This window comes from Neomonachus schauinslandi, chromosome 7 (genome assembly GCF_002201575.2).
Source record: "Neomonachus schauinslandi chromosome 7, ASM220157v2, whole genome shotgun sequence".
Lineage (NCBI taxonomy): Eukaryota > Metazoa > Chordata > Mammalia > Carnivora > Phocidae > Neomonachus > Neomonachus schauinslandi.
Window position 1 is genome coordinate 119,066,293 of NC_058409.1, and position 23,759 is coordinate 119,090,051.

A 23,759-nucleotide genomic window follows, 5' to 3' on the forward strand; every position below is an offset into this window, starting at 1 on the left:
CAGAGAGCCTATGTTGTATTCTCTTGCCAGGCACAGCATAAGCTTTGCAGTGAAAGGCTCTCTGCCTCTGCGAGGGGAGCCCTGTCGTTGTATAGGACTGCCCATTCCTTGGTGAGCAGGTCTAATTCTGGGTTAGATATTAGGTGGCCATTATTGGTACAAGCCTAAATTACACCCTTTAACCTACGTCCTTCAGCAATAAAGTTGATATCTCCATTTACCTGGCTTGGTCTCTCAAGTGGCTCAGAAGTCAGGAGGGCACAGGGCATATTATTTCATGATTCCCTCAAACTCCAACAAAAATTAGTGAAAATTATATTTCAAAGTAAGTATGAGATAAACACCAAATTGGGAATTTTTTTCTAATTTCATATATTTTTTAAGTCATGGAAATTCTATTGGAAATGGATAATGTCAATTACAAGACAATATGTAAACATTTGTTCAGCATATCCAAAGATCTCACTGGGAATTGTGAAGGACCCACAGTATTGACTCTACATTTAATTAGAAGGAAAGAATGTAAAATAAATCATATTCTCTGTCCACCCTGTCAACTTTCTTAAGAGTGTAATTTACATATAATAAAAGGCACCCTATATTATAAGTTTACAGTTTGAGGAGTTTTAACAAATGTGAACAACCACACAAACACCATTACCATCAAGATGTAGAATATTTCCATCACCCAAAAAGTTCTCTAATGCCCATTTGTCGTGAGTTCCCCTCCACCCCAAGAACCAGCATTGTTCAACCACTGATTCCTTTCTGTGACTATAAATTAGATTCGACTCTTCTAGAATTTCAAATAAATCATACAGTATTTACTCTGTGTCTGACACTTTTTGCTCAGCATAATACTTTTGAAATCCATCCATGTCGAGTTTCATCTGTGCTATTGTGTATATCAGCAATAGGTTTTATTTTTATTGCTGAGTATTATTCTGTTGTGTGGTTAAACCACAATTTATAGCTATTCATGTATGTTGATGGGCATCTAGGTTGTTGATGAACATCTAAGTTTTGGTCTCTTATCAATAAAGCTGCTATGTATATACGTTGCAGGTCTGTGTGTGGCGATGTGTTTTCATTTCTCTTGGTGAAATACCTGGAGGTAGGATTGTTGAGTCTTCTGGTAAGTGTATGTGTAACTTTTGACGCAACAAACTTTTCCAAAGTATTTGTGCTATTTTGCATTCTGACAAGCAGTGTATGGTTTCAGTTGCTCCATATCCTTGTCAATGCTTGATATTGTCATTATTTTTCATTTTAACCACTTTGGTGGATGTGTACTAGATCTCGTTGTGGTTTTAGTATGCCTTTCCCTGATGATGTTAAACATTTTTTCATATGCTTACGTGACATTTGTATATCTTTTGGGAAGTGCCTGTTCAAATATTTTGCTGGTTTTTTATTTGGGTTATCTAATTACTGAGCTGTAAGAATTTTTCTATATTTTGGATAAAAACTCTACAAGATATTTGCACTGTGAATATTTTGTCCCCATCTATGGTTTGCCTTTTTGTTTTCTTGATGATAACTTTGGAAGAGCAGAATTTCAAAATTTTGATGAAGTCCAATTTACATATATATATATATATATAAAACACGTATATTATATATATAATGTAAATATATTTAAATATTACATATGTGTATATATATATATTTATGGTTGTGTTTTTTGTGTGCTGAGAAATCTGTGCTTACTCCAAGATCAGAAAGATTTTCTATGTTTTCTTTAGAAGTTTTATAGTTTTAGCTTTTATAATTAGGTCTGTGATCCATTTGAAGTTAATCTTTATGTGTTGTATAAGGTAAAGGTCAAGGTTCATTAAAAAATTTTTTTTATTTATTATCTCTACACCCAACATGGGGCTCAAACTCATGACCCCGAGATCAAGAGTTGCATGCTCTACTGACAGAGCCAACCAGATGCCCTGAGGTTCATTTTTTTTGATGTCCAATTATTCAGGCACTATTTGTTGAAAAAACGGTTCTTTGAAATACCTTGGCATCTTGAAAATCAGTTTACTATGTCTTTGCAGGTCTGAGTTCTGTATTCTGCTACACTGATCTATATGTTTATTCTTATACCAATTCCACCCCATCTTAATTACTGTGGCTTAAAAATTGTAGTCTTAAAAATCAGTGTGGTTTTTCCAATTTTACCCGCCCCCCCCCCGCAATTGTTTAGCTACCCTAGTTTCTTTGCTCTTCCATATACATTTTTTTCTCTTTTTAAATTTTGTTTTCTTGCCCTTCCATATATATTTTAGAATCAACTTTATCTACAAGTCTGCTGGGATTTTGATTGGAATTGCATTGGATCTACAAATCAGTTTGGGAAGAATTAACTTCTTAACAATATCATATATTTGAATTCACGATCATGGCATAACTGGCATTGTTTTAGGTCTTTAATGTCTCTTAGTGATGCTTCTTGGTTTTCTGTGAATAGGTCTTGCCCATATGTTTGTCATTTATCCCTAAATTTTTTTTTCATATTTTTTGATGCTATTACAGGGAATGTTTTTAAAATTTTATTTTCCAATCTGATACTATTGCATAGAAATACAATCCATTTTTTTGTGTATTGACCTTGTAGCCTACCGCCTTGGTGCTTCATTTATTAGTTGAATTAGCTTTTTGTAGATTCCTTACAATATTCTATCTATAATAACAAGTCTTTGTGAATAAAGACAGTTTTTGTTCTTCCTTTTCTTACCGTATGCCTTTTATTTCCATCTCTTGCCTTACTGCACGGGCTACAACCTCCAGGACAATGTCGAATAGAAGCAGTGAGAAATGGACATTTTTGCCTCGTTTGTAATCTTTTGGTCTTTCACCATTAAGTATGATGGCACCTGTAGTTTTTTTAGTAATGTCCTTTATTAAATTGAGGAAGTCCCTGGGCAATTAAATTTTGTTAAATGTATTTTCTGCATCTCTCAGAGAAGATCTTATAATTTTTCTTTTATAATGAATTATGTTTATTTTTCAAATGGCAAATCAACTGCGTTTCTGGGATAAAGCCTATTTAGTCATGCTGGATTATCCTTTTTAGATCTTTTTTGATTCAATTTCGTAACATTTTTATTAAGGATTTTTATGTCTATGTTTATGAAGAATGTCAGTCTGTAGTTCTCTTGTAGTTGTCCAATCAGGATAATGCTGAGCTCATTTGTAAAAAAGTTGAGTATTTCCACCAACTCTTTTCTCAAAGAGTTTCTATAGATTCAGTATTTCTTTCAATAGTGCTTAATAGAACTAGCAAGTGAAGTCACCTAGGCCTAGTGTTTTCTTCTGGGGAGGGTTTTAAATTATAAGTTCAGGGGCGCCTGGGTGGCTCAGTCGTTAAGCGTCTGCCTTCGGCTCAGGTCATGATCCCAGGGTCCTGGGATCAAGCCCTGCATCAGGCTCTCTGCTCGGCGGGAAACCTGCTTCTCCCTCTCCCACTCCCCCTGCTTATGTTCCCTCTTTAGCTGTGTTTCTCTCTGTCAAATAAATGAAATCTTTAAAAAAAAATAAATTATAAGTTCAGTTTTAAAATAGCCACATTGTAGGTCTTGTCAGTTACATCACATTGAGTGATAGTATGGTTTGATTAAAATAGGATCCACCAAAAGTCCATTCATTGCATCTGTTGCTATGTCTCTTCATTTTTTTTTATTTTTAAGAAAGATATTATTTATTTGAGAGAGAGAACACATGAGCGGGGGGGGTGGGTGGCAAGGTCAAGGGGCAGAGGGAGAGGGAGATGCAGATTCGTCGATGATTGAGGAGCCCGACATGGGGCTTGATCCCAGGACCCTGAGCTCATGACCTGAGCTGAAGGTAGACGCTTAACCAACAGGCACCAAGGTACCCCATGAACTTGATTTCTTATTATAGATGGATATGATTTAGCCCTCTTACATTCCCCCCAGTATATTTATTTACCACTTCTGCCTCCATTCCCAGTAAAATTATCATTTTGGCTTCAATCTATATTCATTATTTAATAGGGCTATGTAATTATCACATATAGTAAATCTCACCTGGGATATTATTAGTTTACCTTTTTTGTACTTTGTTGCTCATGGAGTCGATAATTACTTTTGTTGTTGTGTAGTTTTCCATATATGTATGACTAATTTTTCCCTTCATTGCCTAATAGAAATGTAATACTACTCTCAATATTGCCAAGCATTAAATAATCTGTCAGTTTTTTTTTAAACCTTAGAGAGATCCTAGAACTCCTCTAGATGCATGTCCCCTGGCCTGCTACAGAGCTGTTGCCTTGAGCTTTTTCATCATGGTTCTGGGAATTCTCTGTGCTTCTCCCTTGCATTGAATCTTGTTTCACCCCTTCTCAAAAAGAAATTGACCAAATTGTTCAGATTTTAGTGTGTGGACTTGCCATGGTTAAATGTTTTCTGGACATAGGAATGTTTGGCATATTCTTCTTTCTCTCCCATGCTGTGGAATGGGGTAGATGACCTAGAAAGGTAAAGATAGGGTAATGAATGAATGGTAGAGACATTGATATTGATATGAGGATAAGAGGCGCAACTATCTTTCTTTTTTTCCAAAGTGTTTCCAGCCTGCAGCTAAAGCCCCAGGTATGCCCCAGGACCCATGCTAAACAACAGGGTCAAATGTGCTCTTTTGCTGATTCTCTTTCTCTCTGGTTCCATTCCTTGTGTATCTGGAAAGCCACCTTGCGATCATACCTGCAATATCTCAGATTCAGGTTTGGAGGTGCTGGGAAAGGCACGTGGTGGGGAGAGCAGTGGAAGAGAGCACACTTCACGGTGTGTTTTGTTCTGAAGCAATCACAAGGACAGGTTCACTGCTATCTGGAAGGAGAGCATGGCTACTGAACCTTTCATAAGTTGAAACAGTATAAAGTGAAGAAGCGATGACCATTAACGTATACGGAAAAAATTTTGAGTTTTCTCAAACCCCCAAAATAATCTCTCTTAGACTTTTTTGATATTGTAGGACACATTTTGCCAACGAACACACAAAAGAACTTCAGATAAAGCACAGATGCTCACAGACACAGTTCAAGCCCTGGCGGCTTGGTCCTGAGAGGCTGACTGTCAGTTCTGGGGCAGGAAGTTGGGGGGTCACTGTCGCTGCTCAGGGTTGTGCTGCCCCTGGAATGGCTCGATGCAAAACCAACGCTGAATGCTATTTTTGCTTTTCACCTTTTTTGGCAAAAGCAAAAATCTTCTTTGGATTTCTTTGGGTTAGTGAAAACATACTAATGTAGGTCTTTTGCAAGAATGAAGTGGTGTAATGCAAACCTTGGGAAGGTAGGGATTGCCTATAGTTTAGGAAAAATGACCGTCCCGTGTCATGCGGCTATTTCTGCATTAAGATTTAAGGCCAAAGGCATAGCTAACAGTAAATACCACTATGCCTTGGTTTTCCCATGGGCCTTTGTGTTTGTGACCCCAATAAGAAACCATGGAGAGGGTGGCTGCACTTTGGGAAAGGACTTTTGTGTTCCATGGTCTTCTCATCAAAGTACCACTTTAATAGCTGTGCCAATCTAAACCATCTTTCCTAACACACTTGACATGTTGGTTAGATTGTCTTAAAGATCATAAGATGGAGTTACGATTATCTTTCTCTCTGCTATATCCTACTGGGACCAGGTAGAGTTTAATACCAGCCAGTTAGACAATCAGAATTTTCTTGCATAGAAAGTTTGAAGCTGTAAATGTTCAGGAACAAGTTTCCCACAAGAAACTATCTTCACATCACATAGCTGGTAAATTTTATAAATAGATGTGGAATGGATGACGAACAATGCTGAAGTTTTTCTTCCTTGGCTGTTCTTCTAATAAGCCAGACTCAACAATCAAAAGACATTGTCATGGACTGAATTGTATCCCCTTAAAATTCAGATGGTCTCTCCCTGACCCCATGTAACTGTATTTGGAGGTAGGGCCTTTAAGGAGGTAATTCAGGTCAAACAAGGTCATAAGGGTGGGCCCTAATCCAGTATGAGTAGTGTCCTTATAACAAAAGAGACATCAGGGAAGCAGGTGTACAAAGAGAAGGCCATGTGACAGCCCAGCAGGAAAATGGCCATCTCAAGGCAAGGAGAGAGGCTCTAGGATAAGCCAGGTCTGCCAGCACCTTGATCTTGGACCTCCAGCTTCTAGAACTGTAAGAAAATAAATTTCTACTTGAAGCCCCACAGTCTGTGGTATTTTGTTATGGTAGCCTTAGGAAACTAATATGGACATAGAACTCAATTTAAAAATGCACAAAGGATTTGAAAAGACATTTCTCTAGAGAAGATATACAAATGGCCAGTAAGCATTTGCAAAGGTTCTCAACATCATTAGTCACTAGGGAAATGCAAATCAAAATCACAGTGAGGTACCACTTCATATCCATTAGGACGGCTAGAACCAAAAAAGACAATAAGAAATATTGATGAGGAAAAAAAAAATTGATGAAGATATGGAGAAATCAAAACCCTTGTACATTGCTGGTGGGTATGTAAAATGGTGCAAGCATTTGGGAAAACAGTTTGGCAGTTCCTCAAAAAATTAAACATATAGTTAACATATGACCCAGCAGTTTTATTCCCAGGTATATAGAGAATTGAAAACATATGTTCACATAAAAACTTGTATACAAATGCTACTATCAGAAATACAGAAATATATTTTTTTTAAAAAGGAAATACAGCAGTATTATTCAGCCATAAGAGGGAAATGTAGAACTGATTCATGCTACAACATGGATGAAACTTGAAAATATTATGCTAAGTGAAAAAAAGCCTGATATTGAAGGCCACATCTTTTTTTTTTTAAAGATTTATTTATTTATTTTGAGAGAGCGAGAATGAGAGAGAGAGAGAGAGAGAGTACATGAGTGGGGGAGGGTCAGAGAGAGAAGCAGACTCCCTGCCGAGCAGGGAGCCCGATGCGGGACTCGATCCCGGGACTCCGGGATCATGACCTGAGCCAAAGGCAGTCGCTTAACCAACTGAGCCACCCAGGCGCCCCTGAAGGCCACATCTTGTATGATGCCATTTATGTCCAGAACAGGAGAATCCATAGAGATAGAGTGGTTGTCGTGTGCTAGGGAGAGAGGAGAATGGGGAGTGACTGCTGATGGGCATGTGGCTTCTTTTTGGGATGATAAGTATGTTCAGGAATCAGCAGTGATGGTTGCATTCTGTGAACGTACTAAAATATGGGGCAAATTTTATAATACGTGAATTTTATTTTAATTAAAAAAAGAATAAGCCAGAGTCCATATTCTGGATGGTGAACCTCTGAAGTGAAGTATGAGTGAGATTATGCTTTGAGTATTAGTAATGCTAACTTGTGAATGAGGCTTAGTTTTTCCTCCATAAACACAGTGATATGTAGTATGTGTAGTATATGATAATATATAGATTTCATTTATATACAAATCTAGGGATTGTCTCATTGTCCACATACATGGGAGAAGAATGAAAGCCTCTTTCACAGGTAAAATATTCTCTGAAAACATTGTTTCTTAGGCTTTGGTTAACATGGGGAAATGGAACATCTCAGGCTGGGGCCAGAAGCTTCTTTTCTAAGCTACCTCGACCTCAGCTGAGAATCACTGTGCCTTCAGGCTTGTGAAGATGCCAGTCCTGTTTTTCTGACGGCATTCAAAAATACCTTTAAAAACTTGCAAATGGCAAATCACCACCTCACTCCTGGGGACTACTCCGAATGTGTACTCAGACAGCTACCATCAGAGTCACCTAGGAGCTTTTCAGAAGTGTATACACCCCAGACTTACAGAAGCAGAAACTGTGTTCTCACAAGCTCTCCGGATGACTCTGGTGCATGATCAAGTTTGAGAAGCACTGATTCAGAGAATTTACAAGTAGGAGGGGCCACAAGCTTATGCTAATTTTTTTGTAATAAATATTTGGGTTCTCCACATGCAGCAAGTTAGGCATATCGTCTCCCCCATACTCTCCTCCCCCCATACAAATGTGACTTTGAGTCCACCTTACACCCAGATCTTGGTTTCTCAATATCATTTGCCATTAAGTGGATCCAAGGCTTTGTCCTTTTGTAACTTTTTTTCTAAATTTGACATCACTTCAAAATAAAACAATTTAAAGATTCCAATTTAAAAGGATGTAGACGATGACCTGAAACCCAAAAATCACACAAGTTTTCCAAAACTGATGATATGGAACTCAGACTGAGTGTATTTATTTATTATAATCTCCAAAATAATTTCAGTTGGTACAACTGCTTCTTAAAACTGTATCACTACCAGGCTCAGAATTTAATTACAACCAAGCAATTCACAAAAACATTTTAAGCAACAAAACATGCTTAGTATTTCCTTGAGAAAGGTCCTTCAAATGTGTACAGCATCACTGGGTGTTACACAAAACCGCAAGAAGGTTACCCTTATGTGTCCAAGTTCTGCACTCCTTATGTTGTTAAACTCTTACGGCATCTGTGATACTTCCACATCTCAAAGGCCTTCATGGTGCAACCTGCCTTCCTCTTAAATTTTAAAGGATACTCTAGATCATTCCTTAGGAAAGTAAAACTATGAACACTTTAAGAGGGAAAACAAAAACAAGTTGCTTAGACTCCTTTTATATTATACACTTCAATTATGGGTTATTTATTCAGACTTTTACAAATTTGTTATATTTTTAAAAGTATCAGTGGGGACAAAAGTAGAAAAAATATTTTAACCAGCAGGTTAGCTTCTCCCGAAATCACAGTTTCCTGGATAAATACATGTAGCATCACTAAAAATTTTTCACTATGTATTACACATAGCTTTGAAAGAACTTTAATATTTTGGACTATAATGTTCATGTCTTAAAATAGTATTTTGCTTTATTCCTTTTATAATATTAAACTATTTCTTTTAAAAATTTATATATATTTTTTATAGCTATGAGTCTCACTGTATTTTCCACACCTTGGCCTGAACTTGTTTATGAAAAAAATCTAACATCTGCAACTTCAGCTGGTTATACTGGGAAGAAGGGGGTTACTATAATTTTATTATACCTTGTATTAACAACAAACCTTCTCACAGAGAAGAAAATACTTTAAATACCTTAAGTCATATTTACAACGATAAAATTCACATTTCATGCTTTAGTGAGACACTTAAATCACAAGATAGTCCTCATAGTTTATTGGAATAGAGCCCTTCCGTACCTGGCCTTCTGCTGTATGCCAGATATAAAGCTCTGGATGTTATGAAAATAGCAAAACTTATGCCATCCTCCTATCAAGTAGAAAAACTGAGGGTAGATCTTCCCAGCCATCAAGTGGTGACAGAAATCCTGTGTCATAGTGAAGTGAAAACCAATGTGCTTCAGACCCTGGGTCCCCTATGAATGAACTTGATTGTTTGGAAAGTGCTAAAGAGCCCAGATGTTCTTTAATGTGAGTTGAAGGACAAAACAGCCCTTCTGCGCACAGCGAAACACTTCATTTATGTGTCTATTGCACAGGATTTTATATGCTTCCAGAAATAGCAGAAATAGTGCTGTATTTCTTTCCTTAGCTACTATATACATTTTTCTGATAAGTTCAGTGTTTCATTGGGAAATGTGACTTGCAGAGAGTTCCCCTTGGGGGCAGGCCCAGACCTGCTACTCCCATTAACCTCGTCCACCAGTAACACACTCTCTGAATCCTGCCCCTGGGAGGAGTCCGAGGTTTCTGATATTCGCAAAGTCCTCAGGGAGGTGGTGTCTGCCTGGACCGGGCTCATGGCAGGTACACCCGGAAGCAGATTCCGGCCGCCAAGACCATTTTCACTGAGGTCCGGCATGTATAGGAGGGTCTGAGATGTGCTGCTGATCTCCTTCAGCTCTCGGGAGAGGAAGGAGCGGGAGTGGCCAGACATGGCGGAAGATGTCCTTCTGCTGTCTGAGCAGTGCTGTCCCGAACGGTCCCTGCGGGACCCGCCAATGCGGCAGAAGAGGCATTTGATCTTCTCTATTGCTTTGCTGAGCACGGTCTTCCGCAGAAGGATATAGATCCAGGGGTCCAGGATGGGGTTCACAGCAGCAATTCGGATGGCCTGCAAGTCTGGGTTTTTGCTGATTTCTTGCACCAAACGTGGCTGATATAACTGGTTGATGAACACCCGTACCTGCATAAATGAGATGCCCATGTTTAGATTTTGTCATGAATCAACCGGGGAAATAGTTGCATCAGTGTCTAACCTAGTAACGTTAGCTAGCTGCCCTCTTTTCTATTAATAAGTGCCGGGTAAGAGCAACTTACACAATAAGCCTCAGAAAAACCGGTAATTGTGTAATCACATTTGTTTTGAGTTAGTGTAACTTTAATATTTCTGTAACTATCTTATGAGTATCTTCCTTCAATCAAAGATGGTATACAAAAATGCAATGTATATATAGGCAACACATGCATAAAGTGTCCTTGAGAAACATTTTATTAACTTCATTATTGTGAGTGCTTTTAAGTTTTTGCAATTCAAATGAAGTATCTTCCCCTCCTTCACAGCCATCAATTTCCCTTATGCCAGTTGCCTTTTAATTTTTCTAATTTTATTAATTTTTCTTAAAGATTTTATTTATTTGCCTGAGAGAGAGAGAGCACAAGGAGGCAGAGCGGTGGGCAGAGGGAGAAGCAGAGTCCCTGCTGAGTAGGGTGCCCGATGCAGGGCTCGACCCCAGGAGTCCCTCCAGTTGCCTTTTTATATATGTAAATGAAACTCATTTTGTAAGTCAACTAACCATCCAATCATCACAGAAAAGTCCAGAGATTCCTTTATTATAGAGTCCAGTAAGAATACACTGGAAACTTTTAAACCACTATCTGAATCTCCTGTCATCCAGTATGACCAGAGAATAGTTTCCATTTTCTCTAGAGTCTGTTTCCCAGTTATAGTAATCCCCTAGTGTTACCAAGTCTTCCTTCAAACACCTCTTCCAGTCTTTTCCCTCGCACTGCATTTCTCACCTGGATTATTGCATCAGCCACCCAAGTAGCTTTCCCACCTCCAATTCCTCTCCTCTCCAATCCATCCTCCAAACTGCCACCAGAGGATTCTGTCTAGAAAGCAGATCTGACTGTGCTGCTCAATTGCTAAACCTTCCTTCTCCCTGCTGCTTGCAAACTCTAGTTTTGCTCAACAACTGTCACTCCCTCTCCCTCTGCCTCCCTGCTTATGCTCTCTCTTTCTCAAATAAATAAATAAATAAAATCTTAAAAAAAAAAAAACCCGTCCCTCCTTTGTGTCATATAGCATTTGAGCCAGTAAATAGCCAAGTGCTGAGAGCACCTCTGCACAGAGCAGTAGGGAAGACAGCTGGTTCTACCGCGGTTTGAGCTATTCACGGCAAAAGGCACGTCTGCCAGCCCACCACAGGACGAGTAGGCATAAATGAAGGGAACACAAGGAGACCCTAACAACCTGTTTGCTATTTTGGAGTCTTATTTTTGGCAGTTCACAAATTTTGCTCTTATTATAATCACTTGGTTACTCATATTCTTTCACGCATTTAATCATTTAAGAGTAGGCACTTATTGTGTGTTAGGCGTTGCGGTAAGTCTGGCCACAAAAAGTTGCATTAAATACCACAGACTTCTTGAAGGCAGAGTAACCTACAGTGCAGAAGACAGGAAGGAGAACCAGCTGTGACTGCAAGGTGATTAAATGAAACGGGAGAAGAATCTAAGGGGGCACGACTAATCCAGAGCAGGAGGGGAGAACATCAGAGGATTCCTCCTGCAGGAGGAGGGAGCTTGTCTGGAGCTTTTGATGGATGAGGGGGAGTTTGCTAAATTTAGAAGGAACATAGCATTTCAAATAGAGGTAATTCCATGTGTAAAGTCATGGAAGAATGAAATAATATGCCAACTTCTGGGAACTTCAAATGATTTAATGAAGAGAGCATGAATTTATGTAAACTTAAGGATGACTATATTTTACTCCTTAGAGGAAAAAGCACTTGCTAAATGTACACTCTTAAATTTACTTATATTAATTTTTTTAGATTTTATTTATTTATTTGACAGAACGAGAGAGAGAGAGAGAGAGAGAGTACAAGTAGGGAGAACAGCAGAGGGAAAGGGAGAAGCAGACTCTCCACAGAGCAGGGAGCCCTATGTGGGGCTCGATCCTGGGACCCAGGGATCATGACCTGAGCTGAAGGCAGTCACTCAACCGACTGAGCTACCCAGGTGCCTCTTAAATTTACTCTTAGAGTATTATTGTCTAAATCTTACTTCTAATTCCACTAGGATTTTTATAGAAAGATCTCACCTCACATAAAAAGTGGTTTTAAGATAATTGACCTCTGTCTTTAGCAATTATTTAATAATTATCACTTGCCTGTAGTAATTATTTTAAGTTAGGGAGAAGTAAGAGCGGAGTCTCAGCCAAGGAGGATGCATAAAAACCATAAAAAGGAGAAGGAACTCACAAAAGCAGAGCTGGAGCCATTTAACTAGGGGCAAATATCTCTAACTTTAACAAGACTTGAGGACATTGCTACTTTACCATATAGTATAATAATTAATACTCATGGTGTATCAATCACCATGAAACAGAAGGGATATTTTAGAAAGATTTATAACAGTTTAGATAAGCTTAAAATGAAGGAAATAAATCTGCAAAACTCAACTCATGAGAAACTTGTTTCTAGATGAAGCTAGATCAGTGAGGTGTAACTGTACTTCTATTTCTTCCTTAGTGGGAATTCAGACCTTGATCAGCTCAGGTCCATAGTCCTTTTCTAAGAAGTTATTGTTTCTCATTTGTGGTTATTTTGTTGTTATTCATTTGGTTTTTTGTTTGTTTTTGGTTGCAAAACCTGACCTAAACTTATTTCGGCAGTAAAACCTGAACTGAACTAGATAGTGAGGCTATTTGCAGTTTATTTATTCTACTGAGTATAAGTATTCCTGTGTTTTGCTTCAGAGATATTGTCCCAATTATATATTATACAGTATATTACTAAAGTGGTTTTCTAAAAGCCAAGAAATTCTGAATTCTAAAACACCTCTGGCCCTAAATGTTTTGGATAAGGGATTATGATCCTGTAAATCCCACAGAATAAAGTAAGATGGTCAAATGGCTCTCACTAGCATGAAATTAATATGGATCTCTGGAAGATAGCTAAATCCAAAGTGAACTAGAATAACAGAAGTATATGATGTCTTAAAAGACTTTCAGAAACTGCTTGGATAAGTGATACTAACAAGATAAAGCAGGATTGATTGTCTATCTTTATAAAAAAACTAGTGAAGCAAAGCATTTTGGTTTCTTCTTACCCTAATCTTTATTGAGGCACTGAGCTGTGTTTGGTCTACAGGCCTTTTCTCAGATGAAGTGTTACCAAGACCTGAAGGTTTTGAGGAACTTATCAAGCCACCCTGTCGGTGGCTGATTCCGGTCTGGGCCCCAGGTCTCCCGATGAATCCCATGTTGTTTTTTCTGTTCTACAGGCTGGCTGGCTTTCTGTTTAAGAATTATTTCCTGTCAATGGAATCACTGGTACAAAGCATGAGGTTACTATATTACTCATATCACCTACTGTGTTTCTAAGGGTAAAAGAAATAATGGACTTAAATCTGTTAGTATCAGGCCTTCCCTGCGTGTAGCCTTTAGGAAAAAAACCTAGGCAGGGTCAGTGAGAATTTGAAACTTGTAGCCTCTAGGTGGCGGTGTTGCTCCACCTGGGAGTTTTTGCTCCACAGGTTCTCCCTAAGCAGCAGTCTGCAGCCATCTCCGAGACCCTCTTTCGGAACAGAACCTCGGTTAAGTCTGAACTTTGCATTTCTTAGATTTTTAACATTGAAATCTTTTGTTGCTGGTTGCCTCTCCCACTCGTACCTCAAAAGAAACAGGATTACTTCTGAAACGAGGAAAATTTTTGAATGGTTGAAATGGATATAAAAGGAATGAAATCTGTAGCTATTTACAGGAATGTACTAGGAGTTAGCATTTTATTTTAAAATTTCTATGACGTTTTAGAAAAGCCAGAGAGTTGTAAAAAATTAATAATTGGGCTTTCGTAAGCCAAGGTGATGAGAGGCAAGGAAAGCATCACATCAATCTGTGTCTTACTTCATCCACGGCCCTAGTTGATTTTGACTCGTGTCCAAGGGAATGAAGGAAGCCCTATTTTAGAGTTCCATGGGTGTGTGTGTGTGTGTGTGTACAAGCTTACAATTAATATAAGCCACTAAGCCTGGTCACTTAATGCCATTTTAGCAAAGGGGAGCCCATAAGGTAGCAATAAAGACGAATATGAAAAGCAACATTTCAAGTTCAGGTAAAAACATTCGCAAAAGTTGGTCAAATTGTTTGAAAAAAACAAATCAACACAAACCAGTTTTCCTTTGCAGCGTGTCCTCATTGGAGATTGACTTGAGGTGGAGAAAAAGACAAAAATGAACAAAAGCTCCATGCACTCCATAATGTTTTAAAAAGTCTAGCAATGTCTGCCTCACTTTAAAAGGCTACTTGGTTTGCTCTCCCCAAAGCAGGGATAGGAATATCCACAGCAGTAGTTCAATGTCATGTGGGGAGGAGAAAGCACTTTTCTGGAATTCCTGTCCAACAGGCCTTGTATGCACGTTCAGGCAGTTTTCAGTGCTGGAAGAGTGTGATAAAACAGAACCTCTGCATTGGGGGAAAAAGACACCTTAAAACATTTCCCTGGATACAAACAACATATATACTCTCTTGCAATTTAAAAGCGAATCTATTTTTTAGGAGCCACAGATTTGTGCGTGTGGTTTAACACTGGCAGACATTACCGTATTCTAAAGTGCTTGAAGATGACTAGAGATTAAGACTCAGGAGCACTGGAACATAACTTGGAGAAAATATGATAAATTCAAAACAAGGTGTGAGGACAGGAGAGCTATCAGGGGGGCTGTATATTGTAGAGGTACTCGCACACGCTCTGAATCAAACAAACCTGTTTTCAAATCCTGGCTCTGCTCCTTCTAATTAACGTGCGGATGATGAAAGTGCTTTGTATGATGCCTGGCGCACAACATACATGTCTGCTGTCCTTGCTTTCTTGGTAACCCAGACATGGAAGCTTGGCTACTGTGGAATATAGGAATAATTTCAAAACCACAGCTTAGAAGTAGCTTTGGGGTGTAAAGGATTTGGTATCAAAAACATGTACTTCCTATGTAAGTAAAACCTGTTAGCAGGGAATGTCTAATTGAAAAAGCATGTTGAAATTTTGATAAGACTGATTTAGTCACTGACTGTCAAAGTACAAATGCTTTCCAATAAATGACAAGATCCTAGAGCGGGATTTGTGTGTGCTGTGTGTTCTGTTCCAAGAACATAAATGGAATTATCTGTGTGTGCTCAGTTATCTAACTGTCCTGTGAAGAATCCAAAATTGACACAGCTGTTACTAGAAATTCTTCCCACTTTTTTTTTAATGACCAAAAAAAAAAAAATCTTTAAGTAAAGGATAGTGGAAAGAGGTCTTGCCCATGTGATGGTGTAAGAGTGCTCCGTTCTCCTTCCCTCTGGGTCACTAACTAGCCATTTACTGCAGGCAAATTACTTAATCTCTACACGTCTGTCTCCACACTGAAAATATATTTCTGAAGTTGTGTTTTGTTTTTTTTTTTTCTTTACTTGAACTTTCAATATTCTAATGGGAGATTATAAGAATCACTTCGTCTCTGGGGGGAAAAATCTTGTTAGTAGATGTTCCATAAAACCGAGCCTTGGCAGGTCAGCAAAGCATGGTGTAAGAGTCCATGAGACTGGGATCCCCCCCAGCCCCCCAGCAAGTTGCAGAAGGATAGAAATTCCTCATGTGCCTTTGAGAAGACTGAGGAGCAGAGTGAAAATATTGGCTAGCCCTGCTTTCTTCACGAGTCCGGAGGTGGGAATCCCTTTCATATGCTACTCTGCAGGGTTCAAGGTTCTAGCACTAACTCGGTCCGCAATTCCGTGCTTATGACTAAAACACCGCTTTCAGGAACTGCTGCGTTTTTAACTCAGCCAAATTTATTTGAAAAATAATCCAACCCTTCAGGTTCTGCTGTAAGAGTACTCGAATTTATGGCATCACTCTTATGCCTTTAACTGATTTGTACTCATCTGAAATCCCATCAGATGACTCCACTTCCAGTTTGCCTCCGGTAAACAGAAGTCTATCTTTTTCCAGTTTTCCTCTGCTCTAATAAATCTCTCTTGATTGAATGCTGGTGAAGGCTTTATAGAGACAACTGGTTTATAGTAAACAACCAAATAAACACTCACAGGAAGCTATTTTTCTAAAGATCAATGTTTTACTTGTCCAAGGCAGAAGATGAATCAAACTGGCCATTCTACCCCTAACAGAGATGAATCCTTGTTATTTCAGAGTAAGAAGAAAGAAAGAGAAGGAAATAAGTGGTAAATATGACCTCGGCTTGCCTATGCAAGGGAGAAAATGCCTTTTCAAATCCTACAGCGTTCACTGTTCAGTCCTGAGGCAAAAGATTTGATTTTAATTGTTATCTCGACATTAGTAACTGTAAAATTGGGCACCAGAAGTTGATCTAGCTATAGTATTTAACACTGGGACCTGAGGAGGCTGTCTTGTTTGCATATTTCTGAAGAATTCAATCCCTTTTATATTTATCTTACGTGTAGACTCTTTCATTTCTTCAGCTTTTTCTGTGTTTAAAAAAACCAGAGACTGGTTTTAAATGGAAGAATAGGCAAAATGACAAGAACCACCTTCCCACCAAATCTTGTCATGTAATGTTCCTTGTCAAATGTACTTATGAACCTTCTCTGTTCATTTTAGAAAATTTCTCAAGTTTAGCACAGTTTCTTATACCCATGATTAATTTCCCAAGCTTTCTCAAATTTCCATTCCAAGCTCTATTTATGAGACATGTGTTTGGGATAACAAATTAAAATTTACTTTTTTCTATGAAACTCAGTATCAAGTGCCCTGTAAGAGCCACTGTAGTTTTTCTTCCCTGGTGTCCAAAAGACAAAATTTGGCTGCTTGTTAACCTTATACAATGTGTCAAGCTTTCTGAAACTCCAAGGAAACTCTATTTGCTCTATTAGCCTTTCGGAAGCATTTTAAGTGTTTTGAAGGGTTTGATTTTCCTCAAATAGGATTAGCAACCAACTTGATTTGATAAAGGTAAAAAACGCGCTTCATTAGTTTCCTTGGAACTGCAGATAGGTCCGACTGCTTTAAATGTCAGGGTTCAGAAACTTTCAACTTAAAGTTACAATCTGAATATGAGAAACATTAAAATACAAGAAACTCGTAAAGTAAGCCAAGGAAGACTACAGTTATGGGTAAATTCCCCTTTTAACTCTTTCAGTAACAGCCAAACTGTGGGTGGGTGGGTAGTATAATGACCTCCTTGATTATCATTAATTTACAACTAAATTGATTCTGAAATTAGAGTCTGGTAGCCAGAACTAAAGGCTAAACACTGAAGCTACTATTACTTGTATGATTCCTTATTACTTACAAAGGCACATGAGTACTTTACTACGATTACTTCTTAGCTGAGCCAGTTTCAATTTTCAGAGTAAAATTACTTAGTATCTACTGTACGTTACTGACTTTATATAATAGTGGATAGTATTTGTTAGTTAAAATGTGGCTAATTTGCAGACTACAAGTATAGCTCCTATAGTTTCTTGCCTCTAGCTTCTCAAATAACTTCAAAGGCTTTGTGATAAATGGCCCCATACCACAGGGGCAGGTCCACTTCAGCCCATAAAATGAAGTTTTTTATGCCTCTCTAGATGCTCTAAGAAAACAATTCACCTGTCACTGTGCAATCAATCATCAACAGCTTCATATGCTTACCTTCATATTTTAGAAGTATGTGCATGTAATGCTAGTTCCTTAAAGTGGATGTTCTTCTGTACATAACAGCCTCTCACTTTGTCGTTTACTGTTCTGTAAAACATAAGGTGCAGCCAGAGAAAGGAGCCCTAGGAGGAGCAGGGTTGTTTCTTCCAAAATCTCACTGTATTCTGAGTTGCCATTACAGACAGTAAAATATATTTATGTGGCTCAAGTGTGACTTAACTCGGTAAATTATATTGGATCCTGGAATGGTTTAAAGGCCGTTCTGGCCAATTATATTTATTTCTGTTTATACAAATTGTCAAGAAGCTACTGTATGCTGGCTCTCATCTAAGTTCCTTTCATTTACACTCACTTTTATCAGAGATACAATATTTTTATACGAAAGATCCCTGGACCATATTAATAAGAGAAAGAAAGGAAGAATAGCTCATTACATTTATTTTCTCTTGTTCCCAATCAGCAGAAGAAAGAAAAGTCCTCTCTTTTTGAGTTGGTAGTTTAGAATTTCTAGAAATACAGTGTTTTGAGAGATGGAAAAACTCAGAACCTGTTGCTTTCAAGAGAAACTCTGGAGAAGGTGTTATGCGCATAAGCCCATCAGTTTCTGGTGCATTCTGGTTTAATGACAGGCAAAGTAGAGAACTAGGTGCATTTTCAGCCTTTCTGCTTATAACATTTTAAAAGCTAATCCAAAGGCAATTTTAAAGAAGGCGGTGTCCTAAAAGTGAAGTGTGCCAAAACTCAAATGCACACACTGTACGAAGGCCAAAATTAGAAATGTTCTAGGAGTGAGACATGATGTAATATTATGTGAACAGGGTTTGGAGTCAGGTGGGTCTGAGGTTCATCACAAGCTGCAGGGTTTTGGCTTGGCAGTAACTAGATCACCAACTCTAAAGCTTCCTTTCTTTAGAGTGGCACAGTACCTCTCACAGTTGTTGAGAATGCAAATTCAATAACCCGTGTACATCAGCCGGCCCTTCATAGGCCCCTTGAGAATCCTGGCTTTCCTGGTCCCAAGAAAGAATGAAGGAACCTGACTCTGGGCCGTGCCCTAGTAGGAACTGTGACCCCCACCTGCAGTGCACACGGCATGGTAAAGAGCAGGGAACCTAGCCTGACAGTGTAGTTCTGCTAGATTATTTTAAGCAAGTCACGCCCTGTGTCATGTGAGGGCGTCAGACTAGACCAAAACGCATCCAATCTCTCTAGCTCTAAACTGCTACATAATCTATCAAAACAAACAAACAAACCAAAAGGAAAAAAAACCAAAAAACCCATGCCTAAATCAAAGCACCAAAAACCCACTGCCCTAAGGAATGGTGTATAACAAAGAGATCACCACCCGGAGGTTTCGGGCTTCTGCGGTTCACTGTGGAGGACTTAAGTCACACTACAGCGGTTTCCCCTCCACATCTGACAGAGTGGCAGGTGTTCTCGGAAGGCTCAAGGCCAATGTCAGGCAGCAAGGGGTAGGGGCTGTCCCGGGAGAGAAAGGAAACCAGGCTTTCGGAGAAAGAAACTCGGGGGCCTAGGAGAAAAGCACCTGCTACATCTCTCTAGGGAGGTTGGCCTGCTCTGTGAGAAGCCAAGTGTCGAAAGCCCAGCCTGGACCTGGAGGACAAGTTCACCGTCAAGGCACAAGAGGGAGTAGAGGAAGCGGTAGACGGAGTAGAGGAAGCGGTAGACGGAGAAGGGAGGTGGATGTGGGGAAAGGGCCCAGAAGGGCCCCCTTCCCGGGAAGCCACTCACCACGAGCGGGATGGAGCAGATGAGCACCACCAGGGAGGTGGCAATGAGTAAGATGACCATCTGGATCTCGGCGCCCGCTATTCCGCGGAAACTCCGGCGGCGGCGAAAGTCGCTGAGGCGCGGCAGGGCGGGGGAGGCGGCGGTCGGGTTGCTCCGGCAGTGGGCCCAGGGCACCGCGACGGGGCCCGCCGCGTGGTGCTGGTCGGTGCCCAGCGAGGTGCGGCGCATGAACTGGCGGTGCATGCGGAGCAGCGCACCGCACACCAGCACGTTGCAGAGCACGGTGGCGAGAATGAGGAAGGAGCTGAAGCCCGCGTACATGTAGGAGAAGGCGGCGTGCGCCGTCACGTTGGTGGTCCAGTCGATGAAGCACCAGGTGTCCGGGTACTGCAGCCGCGAGCTGCCCAGGCCCATGTTGGGCAGCGCGCAGAAGAGCACGTTGGACGCATAGACCGCGACGAGCGTGAGGCCGGCCAGCCGCTTGTCCACGTAGTGGCTGTAGAAGTAGGCGTGGTTGATGGCCAGGTAGCGCTCGATACTCATGGCACAGATGATGCTGAGGCCGGACAGGCTGAAGAAGAGCAGGATGAAGGTGCTGTACTCGCAGAGTGCTTCGCCTCCGGGCCACTGGCCCTTCATGTACGTGGCGATGGTCACCGGGCTCACCAGCAACGTGCCCAGCAGGTCGGTGACGGCCAGCCCGCACACCAACGTATAGAAGGTCGTCTCCTTCTGCTCCTTGCGCGACTTGCACAGCACCACGATGGCCACCAGGTTGCCCACTACCCCGAAGATGAACATCACCGCCGGGATGGTCACCGGGCTGTTCGGACGGTCAGGGGTAGAGGAGGCGGACGCATTGACCCCAGGAGTGGACATGGTGGTGGCCCTCGGTACGCAGCCTTGGAGTTCGAGGCTGGGTCTGGGGATGGTAGGAAAGACAAAGGCCCGGTGAGCGGAAACGACCACTTGCAAGGTGTCAGACCCGCGCCCAAGAAACAATATGCTGATGAGACAAGAGGAATAACTGGATCCTGCATCGTGGATTGTAGCTACCGAAATCGCCGGGCTCCGGATACGTCCTGCCAGAAGCACCACTCTCCTGCCATTGGTATTTGTCAGTTGATACTGCCATTCTTTCCTCCTCCCCCAGCCCAACTCTCTCCACTGCCAAAATGAACAAGACCTATCTCTAGGGATAAGTGAGTGGTTCGCTCTTATTCCCGACAGATTCTGAGTCAATAAAATCCTCACTCAAAACAAGTTACGGAAGGCAATTTGGAAAGCGCACTCGCTCCTCCCGGGCCCCGCTCGAGGAGCGCCCGCCCACCGCTCTCGGCCCAGTGCCCCCAAACCCTCATCTTACCTGTGGGAGCCGCGGCGGTGGCGGCCGCGGAGGACCCCAGGGTCAAGACTCAGATGTCCACCACACGCCTCCAACCTGCCCTCAGTCTCGCCCGCTCAGTGTGGAGCTTGCCAAGCCTTTGTCTTCTCAGAGCCGGGTCTCTGCGGCTGCCAATTTTCCGGAACTGGGGTCAGAATGGCAAGCTTTCGAACACCTGGCAGAACCAGAAGGGTAGCGGGATGGGTCAATGCAACCTGATCTTGGATTGATTTCTTTCTTTCTTTCTTTTCTTTTTCTTTCTTCTTCTTCTTTTTTTCTTCCGTACCTTCAAAGACGGGACCAAACTTTGAGGAGCCCGCAGGTCCGGTCCCCGGGCGGACAGCGCGCAGGTGTAGGGCCGTGCGCGCAGGTGGCACGGAGCCTCAGTCCCGGATTCGGCCCGCCCTCCTCCTCAGCCCAGGGCAGCACGGGCGGCTATCGGGGCTGGCGGCTGCCACTGAGGCTGCTTCCGACGCCCCGGGGGCGGTTTAAGGTCCGCTCGGCCTGAGGCTCTGACCTGGGATCTTTCATCTTCTTCCTCTTGGCTGCCGGGTTTCGAGCTCCGCTCTCGCCCTTCCAGCCTCTGTACAAACTTTTCTCCTGCTCCAAGTTTCCCTGGTGGAGGCGGGGACACACGGTGTGCGGCCCGGAAACCCATTGGCCGGCCGGGAAGGGGGCGGGGCGTGTCTTTCGTCCTCTGCGCCGCGAGGCCGCGCGCCGGGCTGGGAGGCGGGGCTCCGAGCTGCGTGCGAGGGCCGGCTCCCCGCGGCTTGCCCCGCCTCCTCGGGGCTGGGGTCGCGAAGATCTGGGCGCGCGCCTCAGCCTAGTGTGCCGAGTGCCCGCCGTCGGCGGGGACCCGGGGAGGCCCTGGTGCTCCTAGCCACTCCGAACTCGGCTTCCAGAGGGAGCTAACTCTGAAACCAGCATCTCTTCTCCCCCATTGCCTCCCGCTCCGAGTGAGCTATTTCTTGCACCTTCTGCACGTGGATCTCAACACCTGGGCGCTGGGAAAGGGTCGACTGCTTTAGAACTCCACCTTGGAGCGGCCCAGGTGTGTGTGTGCGCGCGCGCGCGCGCGCGGCCCCGGGGGAGGTAGGGTGGAGAGGTGCGGTGCGCGCGCGCGGCCCCGGGTTCGAAGTCGGGAGAGCGCACCGGACGGGGCGGGTGGATGGGCGGGGGCGTGCCAGGTTTGGGCAGGGGAAACAACGAAGAATTTATCCTTCGAAAGTTATTACAGTCCATCCAGGAAATTAGCTGGTTGGCAGTGCCCAGGCTGTGGGCTTCGCTCTGTTGGGCATCCCCGGGCAAAAAAAAAAAAAGAAAAGAAAGAAAAAAGAGAGAGACGGGACCACAGCCTCACCCGACGCTGGTGGCGGAGCCCTGCGTTGGTGGAGACAGATGACCCGCAGGTACCACGTGGGAGAGTTAGGGTGGGAGGGCTGTGTGACCGCGGAGATCTTTCTCCTCCTCCTGGGAACTACTCCTCCCAGTAAGAAGGCAGCCTGAGCTTCGAGCCTTGGCCCTTTTGTATTCACGTTGGATACTTTCACCACGAATCCTTTGAACGGCTGGCAGATGGAGGGTGCGACGGGGAGTTGAAAGTTTTTCCAGTGAAGGAATTCAACAGTCATTATCTCCACGATTAACTCGGAACCAACTCATTGCTCTACCTTTTTTTAATTTAAGTAACAGTTTGATTTATTTGGTGGTGGGAACAGTGTTTTTGTAAACTCATTATTCACTTCTTTGTACTCTGGTTTCTAAAATCAGGACTGAAAACAAAAAAGAAACGATTGCAAAACTCCATGGTGTAATTATAACTGCTTCGCCGTTTTTTTGTTTTGTTTTGTTTTTTTAAACCATTAAGAGATTTTGTGGGCCTTTTAAATTCCTAGAAAAATCTGTTTCCAAGGGCCGGATACATGCATTTTAACATATTGCATCTCCTTATAGATTAAGCAAATAACTCGATTCTTTTATGTGATAAGCGGGTATTCATTCCTTAAATGTTATTTCATGAATAAACAAACCTCCTAAGAATTGATCTGGTTCTCCTGTTACTGTCAAATGGCACAGTAACAAATGAGCAGTAGGAGAACCAGAGAGGGCATTCCAGACTTCAGCTAATTACAGGACATGAAATACTTGGAATCACTCTTAAAGATACCATATGGATATATTAATATAGCATTATTCTATTGTTTATGCTATTTCCTCATGAATATCAGCGATTTGGAAGGAATCTATAAAAATAATTGCTGGCAATTGGTCAGTTTCTCAGTCTTCTCTCAATCACCCTAATAACCACTTCTGTTGTCTATGCTTTCTTTGAGTAGTAACCTCTAGGGTTGGTTGTGTCAGCACTGAAAACAAGTCAACACTAGAAAAAGGAAACTGCAGACCCTACCCCCCTTCTTCCCCAACCACATTATATCACTATCACCCTGTCAGGTGGTTATCAGTAAATATATGAAGGGGAGGGTGGGGAGTTCCACTTACACTCATTTTATGTTAACAAAAATATTTTTTCCAGTTTTCTTTCCATTTGAAGTTTCTCAAATGGAAAACAGGATTGGTACTTGTTAAATTTTTTTTTTTTTATGACTTTATTTATTTGTCAGAGGGAGAGAGAGAAAGAGAGTACACAAGCAGGGGGAGTGACAGGCAGAGGGAGAAGCAGGCTCCCTGCTGAGCAAGGAGCCCAATGCAGGGCTCCATCCCGGGACCGGGACCGTGGGATCATGAGCTGAGCCGAAAGCAGATGTTTAACTGACTGAGCCATCCAGG

The 23,759-nt window shown here is 41.9% G+C and overlaps 1 protein-coding gene and 1 long non-coding RNA gene across 2 annotated transcripts in view; one reads left to right on the forward strand and one right to left on the reverse strand.

Moving 5' to 3' along the window:
• Nucleotides 1-8,178: 8,178 nt before the first annotated feature.
• On the reverse strand, nucleotides 8,179-21,567 carry PTGER4 (prostaglandin E receptor 4). The gene is made up of 3 exons (XM_021696431.1): nucleotides 20,955-21,567; nucleotides 19,589-20,510; nucleotides 8,179-10,137 (listed from the first exon to the last, which is right to left on the reverse strand). The coding sequence occupies exons 2-3, from the start codon at nucleotides 20,465-20,467 to the stop codon at nucleotides 9,547-9,549; spliced, it is 1,470 nt and encodes a 489-aa protein (XP_021552106.1). The 5' UTR covers nucleotides 20,468-20,510; nucleotides 20,955-21,567; the 3' UTR covers nucleotides 8,179-9,546.
• Nucleotides 21,568-21,991: 424 nt separating this feature from the next.
• Nucleotides 21,992-23,759, forward strand: part of LOC110586230 — a 104,825-nt gene continuing 103,057 nt past the window's right edge. The window contains exon 1 of the long non-coding RNA XR_002480683.1: nucleotides 21,992-22,023. This is a non-coding gene — a long non-coding RNA (uncharacterized LOC110586230). The remainder of the gene's footprint in view (nucleotides 22,024-23,759) is intronic.

Coding starts and splice junctions, on each gene's coding strand:
- PTGER4 (XM_021696431.1), bottom strand. CDS start 20,467: ATGTCCACTCCTGGGGTCAATGCGTCCGCCTCCTCTACCCCTGACCGT. Junction 10,138..19,588: donor TCTGCTCCATCCCGCTCGTG/GTGAGTGGCTTC, acceptor TCATTTATGCAG/GTACGGGTGTTCATCAACCA.